Source organism: Stegodyphus dumicola, chromosome 1 (genome assembly GCF_044657685.1).
Source record: "Stegodyphus dumicola isolate Sdum_Otavi_A_Nest chromosome 1, ASM4465768v1".
In the NCBI taxonomy this organism is placed as follows: domain Eukaryota; kingdom Metazoa; phylum Arthropoda; class Arachnida; order Araneae; family Eresidae; genus Stegodyphus; species Stegodyphus dumicola.
This window is the reverse complement of record NC_140768.1, coordinates 184091246-184113043: the sequence shown is the minus strand read 5'-3', so window position 1 is coordinate 184113043 and position 21798 is coordinate 184091246. Positions and strand designations below refer to the sequence as shown.

General features: G+C 32.6%; 1 protein-coding gene across 1 annotated transcript in view; it reads left to right on the top strand.

Moving 5' to 3' along the window:
- Positions 1–8099, top strand: part of LOC118188606 (uncharacterized) — a 271758-nt gene extending 263659 nt beyond the window's left edge. Inside the window, exons 37-39 of the mRNA XM_085823594.1 lie at positions 3041–3349; positions 4495–4781; positions 6270–8099. Of these exons, the coding sequence (XP_085679720.1) occupies positions 3041–3349; positions 4495–4781; positions 6270–6536 (863 nt within the window). The 3' untranslated portion in view covers positions 6537–8099. The remainder of the gene's footprint in view (positions 1–3040; positions 3350–4494; positions 4782–6269) is intronic.
- Positions 8100–21798: the final 13699 nt, after the last annotated feature.

Here is a 21798-nt window from a genome sequence, read left to right as displayed (position 1 = left end):
TTTTGCCATTATGGTAGTGAAGAAGAGCGTGACGTGAAAGTTATAGTGCTATTCTAAACTACACCTCTCTTTTTAAATCAAATGCAGTAATTTCAGAGTCAAACGCTGCAATTTTTGCAATAACGGCAAAGTTGTGAAAAGTAAAGTCAGCTATAAATTTTGCTAAATTGTGCTAATAATTACAATGAGCTTTTTCATTTTTAACTATCAAATTGAAGTTATTTTCAGGCACATTTCAACTTGCTTCTAAAATATTGTCCGTTTACGGAAAGAAATTTGAATATAATTTAACACAATCAATATTTAACGTTATAGACATAATGTCTAACAAAAAAAGCTGATGTGTACACCACATGACTTCTTTGTACGGAATATTAAATTATACGCATTTTTTCTTGCATTTCTTTTAAACTTTTATTGGATTGAAATAAATCTACTTCGTCGATAGCGCATAAACCACGATAGAATAAATGCACTTTTTAAAATTCAGTATATTTTATTACCATAGCGACACTCTGGCTCTAGTACACTTAACAACGTTACATTTCGTTACATTTCGTTTATTTTCTAACTCAGAATACACAAAATTTTTATCATTTGAAGAATTATCTAATCGTTGCCACATGTTCTATTCAAATACTCTAATAAATCTAGAACGATGTATAAAAGAAATTAAGCAAACAAAACAAAAAAGAAACAGTTTTTCACAGACGTTTCAGTATTTCTCATTCAATTAATTCAGTTCTCACTTCGCGAAAAGGCAAAAATACATAAAAACTCAAAATATCTATATTAAAAATTACGAAGTAAATCTTAAACATTTATTTCCTCGAATAAATTCCAGAATCGATTAAGCATGATTTAATTCACAATGATAAAAGAAGGCGTTATCTTTGTTGTTGCGAAGCTTAGTTTCTCTAGATTGGCAACAAATCCGTCATTCTGCCAAGTTTCAAATGTAAATAAACATGGCCGCCATCGCAAAAATAATTAGGCTTAGCCGCACTTAAACAGCTTTTAAATTGTTGATAATTCTAAAAATATTGCATGCAGATTTACTAAAGAGATGAAAACCTCAACCGTAAAATAAGAACAACATAATTCAATCATTTTTAAAGCAAAAAATGCACAATTTACAAACATATAAGAGTAAAGAAACTGAGATCACTGATCCGGGTAACAGAGTGGATATATATATAAATATATTTATATACGTTTGGCGCGGCCGATGGCAACCAAAATACGAAGTGCACATCTGCATGTTATAGCAGTCCTATATACAAAATTTCAACGTTCTGAGGCTACACGTTTTTGAGTTATTGCGAGATCGTACGTACGTACAGACGCCACGAAAAGTTCTTTTCAGAATTAATTTTTAAAGCAGTTTTATAACTTTTTAGAGGAAAAGAGACTGTTATTCTGTCCTTACGTACAGATGTCACGCAAAATCATCGTTAAATTTAATTCAATAGCGGTGAAAATTGATATTTTCGTTGAAATATGCTTCCTGAAACTTTTTGCAATTATAATATTTCCTTTATACTTCGTACAAGGAAGTAAAAAGGAAGAAATTGTTCTTTGCATTGTAAAAATGCGAATCCGCAGACTGATTTCTGTTTCCAGAAGAGAAATCTCATTTTTATGGTTAATATTTCATAAATTCGGAAAACATTAATGCTTGAACTAAGGAAGATTTAGAATTTAATAATTTGCGAAAAACTGACTCTTACATTTATTTCCTCTTTCTGAGACTTAGCTGAGTGAGCTTTAATTTTATTAGTGAATTAAGATTTAATATTTATTCTTAGCGACCGCAGTTTTAATGAATTTTTTTTTAATATTGATTTGTTTGAAATATTTATAAAGCAATTTATGTATTTAATAATTTATAAAATTTAATAATGCATTTTTATTATAATATATAAAAGACTGCAGAATATTTTTTCACTGAGCAGATTTCAAAATCAGGTTTAAATTAAGCGCACATTAAAAAAATGTAGATTGAAAGTTTTATATGTTAAATTTCTAATACTTATCATTAAACGCCAAGAATGAAGTTAGAAGCTATTTACTTGATCTTTTTTTTTTTTTTTTTTTTTTTTTCTAATAAAAATTATTTGTTACAGGTGAAATTCTTAATGAAAGAAGAAAAAAAGATCTATATTTATTTTTGTGCAGACGTTATTATATTTTTACGCTAGTATCTTGTACATAATTCCTTTCCTTCATAAAATTTGCAAGCTGCCCATACGGGAAAATGGTTAGTGACTCTGTCTGCCATACCGAAGGCCTGAAAAGGGCATGGATGTAATTTGTTCGTCCCTTCATAGGAGGCAACGGTGTCCCACCACCGCTTCTGGCCTTAGTAGTGGCAAATGCCTACAAACAGCTAGAGCCCGCATTGGAGCAAAACAAATTACAAAGAATAAATTAATATCATTACATTGGATGTTATCTTGCATAAATTTATAATGAAAACATGAGTAGGTCTTGACCTTATTTGGATAATTAAGTAGTTAATTATTGTCTGTTTATAGCTGAATGAGTATCTAATGAATTAAAAGTTATTAGGTAAATAAGATACAGCCGAAGAATCAAAACTCTTTCTGAGCAGAAACAGAATTTAAGCAAAGGGACATTTCCTGGCACATAAAACCACAAATTAGTCCACATCTGCATCTGCTTTTCAAACACAAACTTCTTAGTGCACGTACACTAGGCAAAAATAGAATAAGTATATCTCTAGGATAAGTAAATTTATTTGAGATATAATCGAAGATGAAGTGAAGGGTTATACAAAAATTTATAGTTAAAATAAAACGTGATAATTTATGATATACCTGAGTACATTTTCATGAAATCAGTTTATATGTATTTTTTATTCTTCTTGTTCAAATGATGGTATATTATTATAGAAACGGTTTATATTGCGAACAATTTTAATTCTTAGTTAGTCTTGAAAAATAGCACTTATTTGAATAACAATATTATTCTAAGAAATGTAGAATTGTATCTTATTTATTTTTTATATGATATTAAGGCCTGAAAGGAAATCCTGGCCCTAATGGATTACCAGGATCTCCTGGTTCATCCGGTCCAGATGGTCCTAAAGGTGACAGAGGCTATGATGGACCTCCAGGACCTCCAGGTCCTCCTGGAGTTAGAGGTGAACCTGGTGTCAGGGGCATTCCCGGAAGACCTGGCGGTGAAAAACTAATGGGAATGCTCGTGGTCCGGCACAGCCAGTCTTATAACATTCCACAGTGTCCACGAGGAATGAGAAAGTTGTGGGATGGTTACAGTTTACTGTATATAGAAGGCAATGAAAAGTCTCACAACCAAGACTTAGGTAAGCTTTCTAACATATAACCTCGGAACGTTATGGATGTAAGCTTCGTAATATTTTAAGTCTTGCTTCCAAAAGTAAACCATACTTAAAGGATTTAAAATGAATGAGCCATTTCTTCTCATAAATATTTTCGATAGCATACATAAAGCAATTAATGATTTAGGTTAAAAAGTCAAAGTTTTACTTTCTGTGATTACGTATTGCAAAATAGCTTAATTACATTAGTAAGTCGGAAGTATCCTGAATTAAATCTGATTTAGTATATCATTTGCTTTATACTTACTGGTTCATTATCAAACAGCTTATTAAATTTAATTAACAAACATTCATGAGATATTCTAATTTAAGTTGTGACAGATGGCACGTCCATTTAATTAAATTTTATCCCAATTACAAACTTAAGTATTTTCAGCTGTACTTGAAGCTGATACATTCATAAAGAAAGTATTTTTATCTCACCTTATATGCTTGCACTTGTATTAGATTTTGCCAATAGTAATTTCCTGTGAAATAATTAAACTTACGAAAAACTAAATATTTTGCCGAAAAATATATTAGGATTCAAGGTATATAATATTTTTCATTGTCTCTAATATTTTTTTTTTTTTTTTTTTTTTTTGTATTAATGAATTTAATGAAATTTTTAGTTGCAATTCTTGTAAACTGTATGATAATAAGTATATATGCAAAATCACTGAAATTAAAAATATATTTATTACTAAAAATGCGTATGCATATAAAATTGTTTATTAAGCGTATTTAAACATCCAAAATCATAAAAATTAAATTTATATAAAATACAGGCTATTACTACTAAATGTGAATTAGGTTCCTGTAGCAGCTAAATTAATAAATACGAGTGATTAATACAATGAAACTATTAAAATTAATTTTTTTTCATTTATCCTAAACTACGTAATCTTGATTCTATTGAAATTTTGGCATTTTATTTTTAATTCAAATTAAACGTAAGATTAAAATTTGAAGGTAAAAGATGGATAACGAATGGTAATTAAATTTCAGTTTTTCAGATTTTTTTAAGCGTATTGTTTCTGTATTGTCTCGTCTACAGTATTTACTGTATGCCAAGCAAATAAAATCGCAATCATTATTTTCATTACATTTTTATCTCGTACCATTTATAGGCTTCGCCGGATCGTGCATGCAGCGATTCAGTACAATGCCTTTCCTCTTCTGCGATTTCAACAGTGTTTGCAATTACGCAAGCCGCAACGACAAATCTTACTGGCTATCGACAAATGCTCCTCTGCCTATGATGCCTGTAGGGGATGATATGATCCAAGAATACATCAGTCGATGTGTTGTTTGCGAGACACCTGCTAACGTTATTGCAGTTCACAGCCAGTCACTTGCAATACCTGATTGTCCAAAAGGTTGGAATTCTCTCTGGATTGGATACAGTTTTGCAATGGTAAGATAATTTTAAAGTTTTTTTTCTTAAGTACGTTATGTCAGTGCCTTTATGTGTTCTGAAAATGAACAATAATTAGCTTTTTTTTACCAATAAAATAAAGCGCAAACAAGACTTGAAAAACCTTATTTTATTGCTTACTTCCTGTCACTTTCAATGCGTGCATTGCCAGCGTTTCACGAAAAGCTGTATTCCGCAAAGGGAAAAAATCCCCTTTGACTCATTGCGTAGGTATTGATATACCAGTTCTTTTATCTTATTATCTTGTAAGGTGTATTTTAATTTTAAAACAGTCATTTTAATTTTGAAACCCTTTCCTTTCAATTCTCGTTCCCTACTTACAACTCCCTACCAGAATGAGTTTTTAGAATAGCGTTCAATGTAAATATGTTAGGAGTAGTATTTATTGGAAGTTCAACTAATTTCGAGAGAGAGTGCTGGGAGTCCTTAGTGGCGGGTGTTTGCTTCTGCCTAATTCATTATTAAAGCTGTTACGCTCGGCCGTATTATACGAGCCTAATGATATTCGCCGGCTTCTTTTAATTTAAGGGCCAACTACGTTAGATAATTGTGTCTAGCTTCGGCTAAGTCTAGTTTAGTTAATATTAAATTAGTTTACTTATCCTGAGTTAATGCCCGAGTAGAAGCTTTCCTGTAAGACTGAGAAGGGGCCGACTGTATTATTTATTTGAGTGAATAGAAAGGTAATTTAACCCTTCTCGAGTCTACGTTTTAATTGTCTGAACTCAACAATAAGTCGCTACGTAGCGACTCAACGTTTTATCGACGATTCCTCGACGTTTTATCACAGAGAACAGGTGAGGAACATCACAGTCTGTACTGAGCTTCCTTGCCCTTGAATGTCCTCTTAAGGTGCTAACACTTGTCTTCTGAAGATGCTAACATTTTGATACGTTCCTCAAATTATCTTTTCAGTTCGGATAAATTTCTACTCGTTTCTCATATCCCTTGGTACCCTAAAATTGGATAACTACCGTCTCCTCCCTTCCGTCATACATTCTTTCAAGTGGGCGACGGCCATCCTAGTAGATTTTTTATGACGCCATACTTTCTATTAGGCTAAAGAAAATGCATGCATTAATTTGAAAAGTTGAGGAACATGAAAACATATTTATGATATACAGGGCTGACCCTAGAGTCCGTACAACCGGTACGTTCGCACCGGGAGGCGGGATTTATGGCAGGCAGAAGTTTTTTGGAATTTCGGAAGGGACTAGGCGGCAGAATGTAGGAAACGCAGAGTTTGCGCCGGGCAGCAAAATGTCCAGCCCCGGCTTTGATAATATAGCAATTTGTTGCATGGCTTTGCGTTTTTATAGTTTCATAAACAGATTAAATTTACTTTCTGAGTATGCTTCATATTCATTCTTCGTTTCACTACAATTCTGAAATTCTGTTGTCCTTACAAATTTTAGGAATGTTATCACTTTGCTGTAAATTTTCTATATACTTTATTTAATCTTATAGCATACTGCAGCAGGCGCAGAAGGAGGTGGACAATCCCTGTCTAGTCCTGGCAGTTGTCTGGAAGACTTCAGAGCTACTCCATTTATTGAATGCAATGGTGCGCGAGGAACATGCCACTACTTTGCAAACAAATTCAGTTTCTGGTTGACAACCATTGAAGACGAAGAACAGTTTGAGAGGCCGATCAGCACCACACTCAAGGCAAATAATCTGCGCTCACGAGTCAGCCGCTGCAACGTGTGCCTTAAAAGTACAACTGTGACATGATCAAAAATAGATTGAAAACTGACTGAAAACAAACTGAAATGCTGAGCGTTACTTAGTGGGACTGTAATTTTAAAACAAGGGACATTTAATGTTCATAAGTTGAAAATAAAGATACTAGGGACGTCAGATTTCTAAAAGCATGCAAATTATTTTTTTACCAGCTTCTTGAAGCAGTTATATTTTAAATTCTATTTATCACTAGCTGTGTTTCTGAATTGTTTTGGACATCAGTTTTGGCACTAAGTCATGAAAAATAAAAAAGTATGAAAATTAAAAATCCTTCAAATTAACAGTAATTTACAGAGAATTATTCAGAATAATTTTTCCAATTACCCTACTTTTGAAGTTTATAAACAGAGAGCGGTTAGTGACACATCATACTAAAGCAAAATGTACATGTTTTGTCTTTCTTCATAAAAGTAAGGCATGTGATGAGCAACATCCAGGCAATATATATAACTCATTATAGTTAGACAATACATCGAAATTACCTCTCTAGATTGTCTTTTATCATTGACTCTACCAGCAACAGCAATATCTTTATTTTTAAGCTCTTCTTTGTCACCAATCGCTGTGCGTTTGTAAATTTCAATATAGTCATTTGAAATTAGGTAAAAATAACTTAAAACTACCTTTTACATTACACTCAACTATCATCTTAATATAAAAAATGGAGGTAAACAGCAAATGATAATAGTATATATTTCATAAAAACAGTATTAGAACTGTTAAATGACATGTAAAAGGACTTATTAGATTTTCTACTGGATTAAATCATATGAATATAGTAAGTAAAAAAATGCAGTTAGGAAAAAATGAATAAGTGCGTAACTGTATGAATTTAAAGAAAGAAAGCAATTGCACATTTTATACATGGTATCCAATTATATTAATACATGCTTTTACCATGACAAACAGCAATTTCGATTTTGTTATTTGTAGACTGGAAAATAGAACAGCTCCCAGTAACGCTCACGTTTAAATATACTGCCATATAACATTTAAATATACTGCCAGCAGGCCAGAAAAATGCAAAAATACATGAATTGCTCCAAAGGCATTTAGGCTGTATGTATATGCCGTTAATTCAACATATTACATTGAACTTATTCAAGATGTTCACCTTTCCTCAAAAAAAGACTTTGATATTAAAATATCTTTTATGTTGTGCTGTTTTCAACGAACTGACGAGTAACTTAGCTTTATTTATATGGTAATGAACTATTCCAAGTTTCTGGTCTGCCATTTTGTATGTTTGCTATTTTTTAAACTTTTTCTAGTCGCTATGCTCATAGAATGGTGCTATGAAAATGACAATAAAATGAATGTACTTAAAAGCACTGTAAACTTAATGTTATTAAAATTGTATGTTAAAAATTATTTTACTATTTTTAATATTTATGTCAGCTTAAAAATTATTTGAATTAAAGTTATTTTTATGTTAATATCCTGAAATGCGAAATTTCACATTAATTTTGCTTAAGACTATCATTGCTAGCTTTCATTTTAATATTGAATAACAACTTTGTTTAAAAACTGAATAAAATACTTTATAAGACTTCATTTTTCATTTTCCCTCTGAATGAAAATCTGTATCATACCATACATATTCTGCTCTGTCCTACATCTTAGACCTACAATTAAACTGTAATAATTCCAGGTTACAGAATATTTCAACTGTGAAATAAAAACTTCTCTATAAGATAAGCCTGATAATATAATACAGAAATTAAATTTGTTCTTAATTCCATACGTTTTTAACAGTTCATCGTTATTTTTTTTAACGTTACAAAAGACTTTTTTTTATTGTTCAATGAATGCCGTTAATTCAACGGCATTCATTGAACAATAAAATCGGCAGTGAAACTTTTTATTAATGTTACAAAAGAAAACGATAAAAAAATTGAATGCTAAAGAATCCAACTTGCTAAAAATCTAGTGCTAAAAAATCCAGTTATAGTAAACTTGTATGAATGAAACAGCAGTACTATAGTTTCGAAAATCAATAATCAATTCCAAACAGAATCTTTTCAGCAGAGAAAGTGAAAATATCGAAAATTAAAAACATATGCTAGTTCTACAATATTCTGACTAAATCATAGAAACTGGAACTCCTAGCGTCGTCAGTTAATGAAAAACTGATCGAAATGCAAATAAGAAACGAGTTCTTTAAAGGCTAATGGTAAACACGGATTAAAACTGAGATATTTTTGCAGGGTTACTGTTGTAACTGGCACTAGAAGTAAGTCCTGCAGACCGTACTAAATAAAATAGCGAGTTATCGGTACGTTTTAAACACTCGCAAAGTATTGAAGAAGGTTTAAAATCCCCTTTTTATATTAATTTAAATTGAGCATAAAGGCACAACTTGTGCTACAGCCAAAATCACCACTTGCGGTTATTTAAATTAAGCAATAATAGGAAATTAAATTCAAACCCTGATAACGTAGTCTAAGACGTAGTTCATATTAAATAGAACAAACTTGGCTCAAAGTATTTTACAGCGCGCAATTTAAAGCATCGGTTAGCAAGACTGCTTAAGCCAGAAATAAATTTTAAGCAGAGCTGGCTTAAATTAACAGCAAGACGCGATTGTCAGTAAAATTCAAAACCTTCAGATTAAATACACTCAAAGCTAATTTACATTCTGGTGAGGAATACGCAAAAGAGACATTATAGTAAATATCAAAATCATAATAGCTGGTTAATTAACATACCTTAATCAGAACCAAGTAGTTTTAAATGCAAAACAAACTTCCAAGAAATATAATTCGCCAGCTGAAGATGTTTTTTGTATAAATTTAGCTACACAGAAAAGAGAGCTGCCATTTTTTGTCCAGTAAAGATCGGCAGTGAAATACATATATATATATATATATATATATATATATATATATATATGCATATGGTATAATTAAAAGGTAAGAATTATGTATCAGAAAAGCCTAAAACTGGCGCTGAAGCTGCAAACTTTCGGCTCGCCTTCTATTTTGAGTACGCCCTTGTCGCACAGAATCCCGTAATTTCCTGGGTTCGAAGCCGGGCCAATCGATTCGACATTCAACGCCACTAGCCACTGTACCGACTGGGCGGCAATTTATAAAATTATCAGTGACTTGCGACTTTTCATGCGATATAGATAATCAGAACGCACAATTTTCTCTTGTAATGAGGTGGTCGCCCCATCAGTACTCGAGTGATTAACACCGTTGTATAATGGTAGTTCGACCTGGCTTCGATTCCAGGCGAACGAGCTAGCTGCGTGGTTGGGTTTTCCCATGGATAACGTGAATACGAGCCAGTTTTCCTTAGGCCTTCGCGGAGGCATCTCTACCCTTACGCAGACAGCCCTCATGTGCTTTGCCATATTCAAATAACCTTATAATGAGACCAAAATTTTCTATTTCATCACATAAAAAAATAACAGTTGTTCTAGAGTTTGAAACAGCAATTAAAGTCTCATGTCAGTTAAAAAGCTGAAAGAAAATTGTCCTCCCCTCCTCCAAAAAAAAAAAAAAAAAAAAAAAAGAAGTTACTAAAAATGGACTGAAAGGAAATTGTAATCGGATACTTAATTTATTTTGCGTAGATATTAAAATGTATGTACAGACTTCGTAATTTCACTACCTGAACAGTGTTGCCAGATTATTTTTCAACTAAAATCGCAAATAACGTCAAAGATCACGTGATTTCATGGACCTTATAAGAGAGAGAGTAACCCAGTGGGCGGGGTGCGCGTCACCGACATGTCCGCAAAAAAGAGTAGGGATGATCTGGTTTACTTATCTGGTTTACTTTAACACTGAAACCTATTGCGTTTGTATCACATAACTGTTTTTAATTATTAAATGTGATACATTGTATAGTAATGAGATTATGAAAGTCACAGTTTTTTTCAAATTGGATTTAATACATCTCATTAAAGCACTTTTTACTGCATTTCGCGCATTTCTTGTACAAACATCTTTACTTTGATAAAACGGTAAATACTCTAAGCACAAAATTTATGAACTTAATTTTGCGTAAAAATAAAGTAAAATTAAATAAGATTGATAGTACCTGATGCTTTGAAATAAATAAGGTAAAATTAAACAAGATCTGATAATTTTTTTTAATTTAATGAACATTTTCAGGCAGTGATTTTCAAAACTATAATAACATTACAAAACGATTATTTATTTGATTATATCATCATTAAATTATTAACATTAAAGTGTATTACTTATTTTAGTAATTTATAAAATTCGGAGCATAAAGTTTTTTGAGTGTAATGAAGGGAGAAAAAGATTAAATCTAGAAGCACTCAGATTTTATATTATGCCCAAAAGGAACCTTTTTTTAACGTTTTGTGTGTTACCTACGAGTATATTTATTGAATATCATGTTCTTCGCCCGTAAACCACATTTGAAACATCTCCCGTAACATTTGAAAACAGCATATCATTAGAATTTCCGCACTGGAAATAAAAATGTTATTTTCCGTACAGTGTTGCCATTGCTCGTTTTAAAATCGGTGAATTTGTTAAACAAAAATCCATTAAAGTTTTACAAAATATGAAAAAGATAATAAAACAAATTCGAAATTAGGCCGTCCAGATGCCCATGTTCTGGTGGAGGATAACATTATTCAAAATTTGATGGCTCTAGATTACCGTCGTTTTGTCACAGTGCAAGAAACATACATGTATTCATGCAGATTTCTTCATTATTTAATTTCTTTAAATATAATGCAGGGCGATAATATTTGGTAACAGCAATTTGCAAGGAGATACGGACATTTATAGTGAAACAGCGCAAAATGCTGCTTCGAGCTAATAAATTAAATTAACCGTAAATAAAAAAAAAAATCTTATACAGAACTAAAAAAAAATTTTTTTTAATAATCACTGTAAAATACAAACATAATTAATTATTACGCTTAAATACAATTTTAATATTAGAATTAAATGTATAAAAATTAAAGGTGTCAAAAATATTTATCACTATGATGCATTATGAAATATAATTGAAATAAAATTCCTTTATAGAAATTGTGCAATAATACTCATCTATAAATTAAAAAAGCAGCACAATTTAGAATTTTAAACAAAACTTTCAAAATTTCGTTTTTAAATATTTTAGTATTTTTTTCTTATTTACACCAATAAAAAGCATAAAAATTGCTTGTTTGAAATTTTCTATTAGTTCAGATTAAAAATATTATTTTCTAAAAGAAGTAGTTACAAATTTCCTTACAGCATAGGAAAAGCTAATAAAATATCCACCCCTGAAAGCATGCAATAGCTCTATAATTATATGGAACGCTAATGATGCTTGATAAATATGCTAAATTTTTAAAAATCAATCTCATTTTCAAAAATAAAAATATGGAGAGATTCTAATTTGTGAAATGAGGCGCTACAACCAGCTTTTTCTTGACAATTATACACGCTGCAATAGGCAACCACTGTTAAATTTCTGCAAGTCGTCCCTGCTCTTCCGGATGTGATGAAGGTGACAGCCGGGATGCGTCAGACGAGGGAGAAAACCCATTTGGGTTAGTCTATTTCTTATATGGTCCATGCGTGATTTTTTGTGACGTTATAGTTGCGCATGCTCACATGACATCTGACGTCATCATGAATTTACCATGGACCTTATAACAGATAGACTAACCCAGTGGGGGGAGCGCGCGTCACCGACATGTCCGCAAGAAAGAGTAGGGACGATCTGGTTTACTTTAACAGTGAAACCTATGGCGTTTGTATCACATAACTGTTTTTAATTATAAAATGTGACACGTTGTATAGTGATGAGATTATGAAAGTCACAGTTTTTTCAAATAGAATTTAATATATCTGATTAAAGCAGTTTTTACTGCATTTCGCACATTGCTTTCACGCGTAATTCTTGTACAAACATCTTTACTTTGGTAAAACTGTAAAAACTCTAAGCGAAAAATTTATGAACTTTAAAAATAAAGTAAAATTAAACAAGATTGATAGTACGTGATGCTTTAAAATAAATAATGTAAAATTAAACAAGACCTGATAATTAAAAAAAAATTAATGAACATTTTCAGGCAGTGATTTTCAAAACTATAATAGCATTAAAAAACGATTATTCATTTGATTATATCATCATTAAATTATTAAGATTAAAGTGGGTTATTTATTTTAGTAATTTATAAAATTCGCAGCATAAAATTTTCTGAGTGTAATAAAGAAAAAAAAAATAAGATAAAATAAAATCTAGAAGCACTCAGATTTTATATTACGTCCAAAAGGAACTTTTTTTTTTATTGTTTTCTGTGTTAGCTATATTTATTGAATATCATGTTCTTCGCCCGTAAACCACATACATTTGAAAACCGCATATCTTTAGAATTTCCGCACTGGAGATAAAAATGTTATTTTCCGTACAGTGTTACGATTGCTCGCTTTGAACTCGTTGAATTTGTTAATCAAAAATTCGTTAAAGTTTTACAAAATATGAAATAGATTAAAATAAATTCGAAATTCGGCCGTCCAGATGCCCATGCTCGGGTGGAGGATTACATTATTCAAAATTTTATGGCTCTAGAATCCGTCGCTTCTATCACAGTGCAAGAAACATACATGTATTCATGCAGATTCTTCATTATTTAATTTCTTTACATATTTTTTTACATATAATACAGGGCGATAATATTTGGTAACAACAATTTGCAAGGAGACACGGACATTTATAGTGAAACATCGCAAAATGCCGCTTCGAGCTAATAAATTGAATTAACAGTAAATAAAAAAATCCTATGCATAACTAATAATAAATTTAAGAAATAATCACTATAAAATACAAGCAAAATTAATTATTACGGTTAAATACAATTTTAATATTAGAATTAAATGTATAAAAATTAAGATGTCAAAAGTGTTTATCACTATGATGTATTATGAAATATAATTGGAATAAAATTCCTTTATAGAATTTATGCTCTAATACACATCTATAATTTAAAAAAAGCAACACAATTTAGAATTTTAAACAAAACATTCAAAAATTCGTTTTGAAATATTTTAGTATTTTTTACTTATTTACACCAATAAAAAGCATATAATTGCTTGTTTGAAATTTTATATTAGTTCAGATTTAAAATATTATTTTCTAAAAGTAGTAGTTACAAATTTCCTTACAGCATATGAAAAGCTAAAAAAATATCCAGACCTGAAAGCATGTAGTAGCTTTATAATTATTTGGAACGATAATGATGCTTGATAAATATGTTAAATTGTTAAAAATCAATCTCAGTTTCAAAAATCAAAATATGTAGAAATTCTATTTTGTGAAATGAGGCGCTACAACCAGCTTCTTCTGGACAATTATACACGCTGCAATAGGCAACCACTGTTAAATTTCTGCAAGTCGTCCGTACTCCTCCGGATGTGATCAAGGTGACAGCCGGGAACGCGTCAGACGAGGGAGAAAACCCATTTGGGTTGGTCTCTTTGTTATAAGGTCCATAGAATTAACTCACAGCCAGCCATGGAATTTACTGTCTATTGGTTCCGTTAAGTTACTATATTCCATTCTATTTCCGTTCTGCGTGGTCGATTTATTTCAGATTCTGATTACTTATGATAGCCTTGTTCTTTCACTGTTAAATTTATTTGCGTCACTCAGAAAAATGACGTTGCTTTGAGTTTTAATACATTTCCATTGCATAGTTCTTAGCAATGTTATAAATCAAGAGAATGAATTTCATTTCTGTGTCTGGGTACTTCTGTGTCGGCGCGCAAGCTGCAAGTTCTTTTGTTCGATTCGTTATTACCATAGAACTGGGGGGGGGGGGAGCTGACTTAAAAACAAAACGCACGGGGGACGAGGATGGAAAGGTGAGAGGTCCTGAAGCAGTTTTTTTTCTTTCTTTTCCACGTTTTCCTTTTCTCCTTACCCACTTCTCGTTACACCAGCGTTAGGCTATGCAGCCTTGAAAAGGAAAGCCCACATGTAAACAAGATTGCCAGATGCCAACTTCTATTTAAGCCTAAATAAACAGTTTTTTTATATATAGATAAATTATTTTTAATTGAGACATTATTTTAACATCAAAGCATTATACGATTTATTAAAAAAATTTTTGAAGTCGCAAAAATTAGCATAAGGAAATGATGGATGTCGCAAACTCGCAAATACTAAAATTTTAGTAGCACAAGTTTATCAAAAGTCGCGAATTTGCGAAAAATCTCACGATCTGGCAACACTGTACCTGAAGCATTTGTGAGAGTTAACAAGATGTCTAAAAAAGATAGTACAATTTTATATATTCCAAACATAAGCCGTAGATCGACTGTTTCTGTTTAAGCAGTGAATTACCTGAAGTGTTTTTCAAAATGATCAAAATTATCGTAGATCATATCAGGCGACACACTTTAACCAAAATATATAAAAATTCTATTTTTATTTCAGGGGGCGATATATTTAATGAAGAAAGTAATTTTCCTAGTTTAAGTTGTTAAATTAAATAAAAAAACCAAATATTTGTCATCTTCTGAAAACTATGGAGATGTATTATGTACAAGGTAACCATACGTATTATGTACGTATGGTAGTGTGAGTGTGTGAACAGTAGTGTTTAGAAAAACAGTAGCGGGAGAACGTAAAATTTTAAAATGCATATATTTGTTTAATTAGTGTAGATTGCAAACGGATAATATAAGTTAAGAGACGCGCGCCATACCGGCCGCATAAAACATGGGATTCCACAACTAAGGGGATTCTCGCCTTAGAAAATTTACAGTGGAGGAATTCTATTTCTCATTCTTGTATTCAACCTCCAGCATACACGCAATTTTTTATCACAGCTCACAGCTGCAGTTCAGACTTTCATTTACAGAGAGCACTACACTTTTTAATTGATATATTAATTCGATTGTGATTTGAATTTATAATATATGCATGTAATATTTTGGCGGTCGGGCACATGAGTGAAGCTTTGCAATTCAAGGACGACACAGAAGAATTTAAATTTATAGCTCCATATCTTTATTCAATTCAAAAGGCATATTATCATTCTTTACTAAATAAGATTAAATTCAGTGCGTCATAGTATTCTAACAAAGGGAGGCAGATGCGAGCAGCAGCATAGTTCTTAACGGCAGAAGCAGTCTCCCACACAAAATGGCGCGAGTTCTCTATTTATAGAAGCAGTTACGTAATAGGCTCGAATGTTCTCGAAAGCACTGGTCTAGGGGGAAGATCAGTCCTATTTTTTATATTTTACATACATATATTTTTTAATTATCAACGTTGGATTTCATACGTCAGTGTGTATTATCTGCTGACATATTATTACTCGGCATCTAAAAATAATTCCTTTTCATTTGTTGAAATTTCATTGTAGATCATCGCCATTTTGATTTTGTATAAGAGTTAAAATTTAAAAAAAAAAAAAAAAAAAAAAAAAATGGCCAAAGCAAAGGACGTGTAAGGACGTTCTGTTTGCCAACGATTTATTATCGGACGGTGCATTACATATATGCTAAGGATATGTTTTACTGCAGTTTGATTCATTATTTATTTTTATCATGGATAATTTTTTTAGTAATGGTTTCAAGAGAAAAAGGAATTGTACATTTAACGAAATTCTACAGAAAGAATACCCGTTTATTGAAAAAACTAGTATAAGCGATTCCGATATATACATGTTCTTCAAAATTTTCAATAAGCGATGGTGGACGTGTAGATATTAAACTTCATCTAAATAGTAATAAACATGAAATGTCAAACTCTGCTGTTGCATCTAGATGATCATTAAGGAATTTCTTCAAATAGGAGAAAACGGGTGATAAGGAACAAGAATTAGCTGGCTGCAGAAGAAGGTACTTTTGCATACCATACTATTTGCCACAGTCATAGCTTTAGGTCTATGGATTGTCCATCCAGGCTGCTTCAAGTGGCATTTGAGCCTACGTTTACATGTGGCGCGAAAAAGAATACTAAATGTTTTCATATTACACTTAAAAAATTGCACAATGATTTAGAAAAATGTTCATTTGTTTCAGTCTTACCTGATGCGCCCAATCACAAGGAAATAAAACTTTTTCCAATGATTAAATTTATAGCAGAGTCGTAGCTAGGGTTTTCAGCGCCCAGGGACAACTGAAGATTTCGCGCCCCCTATTGCTTGCCAAGGATGGATAACATTTAATTCTAAAATGTCGTAACATCAGTTTGGCGCCCCTTGGATTCTGCGCCCGGGGACAGATGCCCCCATTGCCATCTTCTAGCTACGCCCCTGATTTATAGACTGGAGTTATGGAGTTAGAGTAAAAATTTTAGAATTTAAGTCTTTACCTGGTGAAACATCCGATCTTGTCAGCAACTATTTAACTACCTATCTTGAAGAAAATAATTAAAAAGTTATTGGTCTTTATGCCGATAATACAAATTCTAACTTTGGAGAAGCTGATAGGCTTAAGAGAATAATGTTTATGTTAAACTGAAACGAAGCCTTAACCATGGCTTAATTGGAGTCGGATGTGCAGCGCATATTACCCATGAAACTGTAAGAACAACAGCTGATGTTTTCGCAGTTGATACAGAAATAATTATTTCTTAGATATACTTTAAATCTTATATTATTAGAGCAGAAACACGTAAAAATTTCTGCAACTTCGTATAAATCGATTTTTCAATGATACTATAGGGTATTCGCAAACAAGTTGGTTAGCACCACTTCCCGGAACTGAAAGCCTACTCCAAATTTTAAATTCATAACGAAATAAAATTTTTCAATCTTTGCTTGAAACTAAAAACGTCTGCAATCGAAAGATATTTTTACTGATAAACAAACTTTAAGCAAAATGGCCATGGGAGCAATCAATCCGAAAGTTATAAAATTTTTCAGATTTCAGCGTAAGGCAAATATGAAACGAATTAAAATTGCTCAGTTGTAAGAAATTACAACTGAGCAATTTGAATTTGAGCAATTTTCAGTTGTAAGAAATCTCTCCTTTTTCCATTTTTCTGAACAAACCATAGACCTTTCTTCATTCTCAAGTACGAAAATGAACACGCTGAATTTATTCTTCAGGAGGGAGGAAAGGGAGGTTACAGCCATAACAAAAGCTCCGGCTTCTCAAAAGCGAATGAAACTAAGCGATTTACTTCAGGCATATAATAGCATTGGAATTTCAAACAGGTGAATGATAGTTATTATCATTGCTGCCTTGTAAATATTATGGGGATTTTGACCAAAAAGGATTCATCCAATGTTTCTTATCATAGCTAGGTCAAGAGGCATGAATTGATCTTGTGACGAAAATTAAAGAACAGGCCTATTACCTTGCATAGTGTTTATTTTGTTGCAAGGAAGAACAAGATTCGGAATCTGATATACACCCATCTCCTTATGGTGTGTTCTGGGTAGTTTTTATTTAAAAAATGAAACTAGCTCACAGTTGCTTTGCATAATAGGTAATTTACAGTTAGAATTATTGAGTTCAACTAATTGAGGTAAGTATGAAATTTCTAGGGCAAAATGGCACCAATGAAAACGTCATACGGTCCTTCAACTTCAACAAAAAGCAACTTTCCACAGGCAGGCGTAATAAATTAGCCAAAAAATGAGTTCAATTCACCTTAACAAGCATGCGATTTACATAAAAATACTGATGCATTCTAGATTCTTTTTAATTAATTCTTCTTGATTGGTAAGCAATCTCCAAATTCATAAGTGTATATGATTTATGTCATCCAAAACTTCGAGCTTCAAAGTATGTTGAAATTTTAAACTTAACAGATGATAACACAACATTTACCTTTTTCCTAAAACACCAACATATTTTTCTTTGGAACACCAACATGCAGGTAACCCTCCTATAACACGGTAGATAGGTTCCTAGAAAATGCCGTGTTGGATGAAACTGTGTTGTACGAGACCTAGAGCCAGTACATAAAGAGGAGTTACGTTCCGAAAACTTATTAAAACCAAGTATTGTTTTTAATTCTACATAAATAAATTTAATTTTCATTAAAAATATAAATGTATGTACAAAACAAAAATATTATTTTAATTTAACACAATTTTAAATTTTTTGTCGACATTGCTAAGTGTAATCAACCCAGGACGTTTTTTCGGTGGAATGAGATCGCTTTCATTTTCAGAAATTTTTCTTTCATCTTTCCGAAAAAACGTTCTGGCACCTTCTTCCCTCTTTAAGAAATCTGTAATTTTACTTAAACTACTTACTAGTTCTTACTACTTAGCTTACTAGTTCTTTACATGTTATTGTAAACTTCTCGATTATGGAGCTAGACAGTTTTGCTGCTCGCTTTTGAATTTCGGCTTTCAGCGGAAGGGTCTGCATTCAAGAAAAATGACTCGACATTTTCAGCTAAGCCATCTCTTAATTTTTTACTGTTAAATTATTAACTGCACAAACTTCATAAGTGATAGTGTCCTCAGAATCGACCTGATTTACAGCTTTGGATGACATTTCCATCAAATCTGCTTCGTCAATTTCTTCTTCCACAAATAAATCTTCAACGTCCTCAATAGTCATATCCAGAAAACCTTCGCCTCCGATGGACTTAGCAAGTTCTAATATGCTACCAATTTCATTTCTGACGATTCACACAAGTTTTCTATTTCAACTGAAGAGGACTATATCTTCTTCCAACACGCATGTAACGTTGATGTTTTCAGTTCTTTCAGCTACAACGATATGATGTCGATACAGTGCTTGACTGAAAATTTCTTCCAAGCTTCGATTACATTAATTGATTTTGTATCGGTTACGTCTAAAATCCACTGTAAAGCTCTTCTTATGTAATATATTTTAAAAGTATAAATAATACATTGATCCAATGGGTGGAGTAACGAAGTAGTGTTAGGTGGTAGGAACAGTATTTTGACATTGGGATGATTCAAATCTTGCGGGTGACATGCAGCATTATCTAATAGTAATAGCACTTTGAAGCTCAAAATTTGTGGGTGACATGGAGCATTTGTGGGTGACATAGCGCCTTGAATCTCAAATTTTTGTGCTTTAAATAATGTTCAATGTCTCGCACAAAAAATTTAAAAGCCAGTCTTTAAATAAATTTGCAGTTACACTGTGGTATTTTTGAAAGCAGGAGATGTGAAAAATGAGCAATGCACTCGCCGGGACTCGAATCATGGACCTCGCGAAGACGCGTCGAGCGTGCTGACCACTAGACTACGAAGGCGGGAGAAATACCTTCTAACTCAAGCTCTTGGATTTGCTTTCCATTATACCGGGAAGGTGTTTTTATTTACGCCTTTAAGCGCACGAGGATTTCAAGATCCGTAAACTAACAAGGGTTTTATCATAAAGTCCCCCGACGTGTTACTCCACAAAAGCACCGTTAGACGATCTTTAGACGCTTTTAAATCAGGGTGCAGTTTTTTCTTTTTTCGATATAAAGGTTCTACTGGGCATTTTTTTCCACCACAGCCCAGTTTCGTCATTAAAAATTTACAACCATTAAAAATTTGATTTTCTGTATATCCCTGCTCTTCTATAGCATTTTGAATTTTTTCAGGAAACGTCCTAGCAGTTTCATAATCGGCCAATGCAAATTCTCCTTGAATTCTTATGCTATGAATGACAAAATGCTTCTTGAAATTTTCGAACCAAGCTTTACTTGCCAGAAAATCTGGGTTAACAGAGGATTCTCCATGTTAAGGTGCTTGTAAATTTTGAGTGCTTTTTGTTTAATGATATTACCATCCAACGGAATTCTTTTTTGACAAATATTATCAACGCAAATGCTGAGTGCCTTTTCCATCTTCTCAATTATTTGCGCCCTGGGGGGGGGCGGTGAGCTGCCAGTTTTGCGAATGTCGAAGATCATGCAGCAACTGCACTTTTTATTTCTTTTTCATTTTTCTTAATAGTCCGGACTTATGCTTCTTTGAACTTAAGACTTTTCCAATGTGAGATGCCTTTTCTCCTTTTAAAAGACGATCCAAGATTTGTATCTTTACGTGTAAAGAAATAAACTTTCTCTTAAAATTTGTGTTCTTATCATTATCGGACACATTTTGGGACTGAAACTTAATGCAAAAAAGTTATTCTTTAACACACCGTGGCTCCACACAAACTGACGACCAGCGGCGTGAGACACTTTTGTTTTCAGGCCGCGTAGATGAGGATTCGAATTTTGGAAGCCGATTGCTCAGGTTTTTCGTTTTGGAGCTCATGTCGTTCATCTTCTACGATAGTGAGGTTCCTGCATTGTTATCTGGGGATTGCGTATTATTTCTATTGTGCTATACTTTGACGATCATGGAAGGAAACGATTTTCCCTTGATACCGATTAAAATTTTAACGGTCGGTTTCCACCATGTTCTCCCTGAAGACTTTTTTTCTTATGGGAACCAGATCTTAGAAGGCATCTGGCAGGACTTACGAAATAAGGATTCTTATGTGTTAACTTTTAAAAGACTGAAAAGTTTGGAAAGGTTTACTTAAAAGGAAGTCCCACCCCTTTAATTGCCATTTCAATGTGAAACTACTACTCTTCTAAAACCTTTCCTTTAGGGTGCGTCGCCTTTGTTAAATTTCTTAATTAGCTTTTATAAATTTGTTTATTTAATAACAGACTAGGGTGAAGGCCATCGGACCAGTTGCAGGGAGGGTTGTCAGACAATGACTATCCCCGCACTTTGTACGGTGAGAGGGCAGAATGTCTCTGACCGATATATGAGTCAGAGCCTTTTTTTTTTTTTTTTTGAGACCCTCCAAATCTGGCCTATATTCGGCCACCGTCTTCAAAGTGGACTATGTTGGTCCTTTGCTGAAATATGGAAAAATTTCGTGCGGATTTCGTTAAATTTCTTGAGATAGCTAGGGCAATTTCTTATCGTGTTAGAGCAAAATCGTGTTACAGGATGCCGTGTTGTAGGAGGGTTCACGCAATTTATGATTCGTGTTATAGCGAAACCGTGTTTCAGGATGCCGTGTTGTAGGAGGGTTCACGCAATTTATGATTCGTGTTATAGCGAAACCGTGTTTCAGGATGCCGTGTTGTAGGACGGCTACCTGTACTTCTCCTTGATAAAAAGTTTTACTTCGTGTCTGTATTGTTTATAAATCAGTAATTAACATTTACATGCAATATAATACTTCACAGAATCTTTGTCGGATGTCATATGCTTTATATCATTAGTTAGATCGATTTTGTCACCTGCATTATAACAGTGTTTTTTTCATTTAATTTTGCTTATTCCATAAGATAATAAACTCACACTAATAAAAAAAATTATCTTACCTGC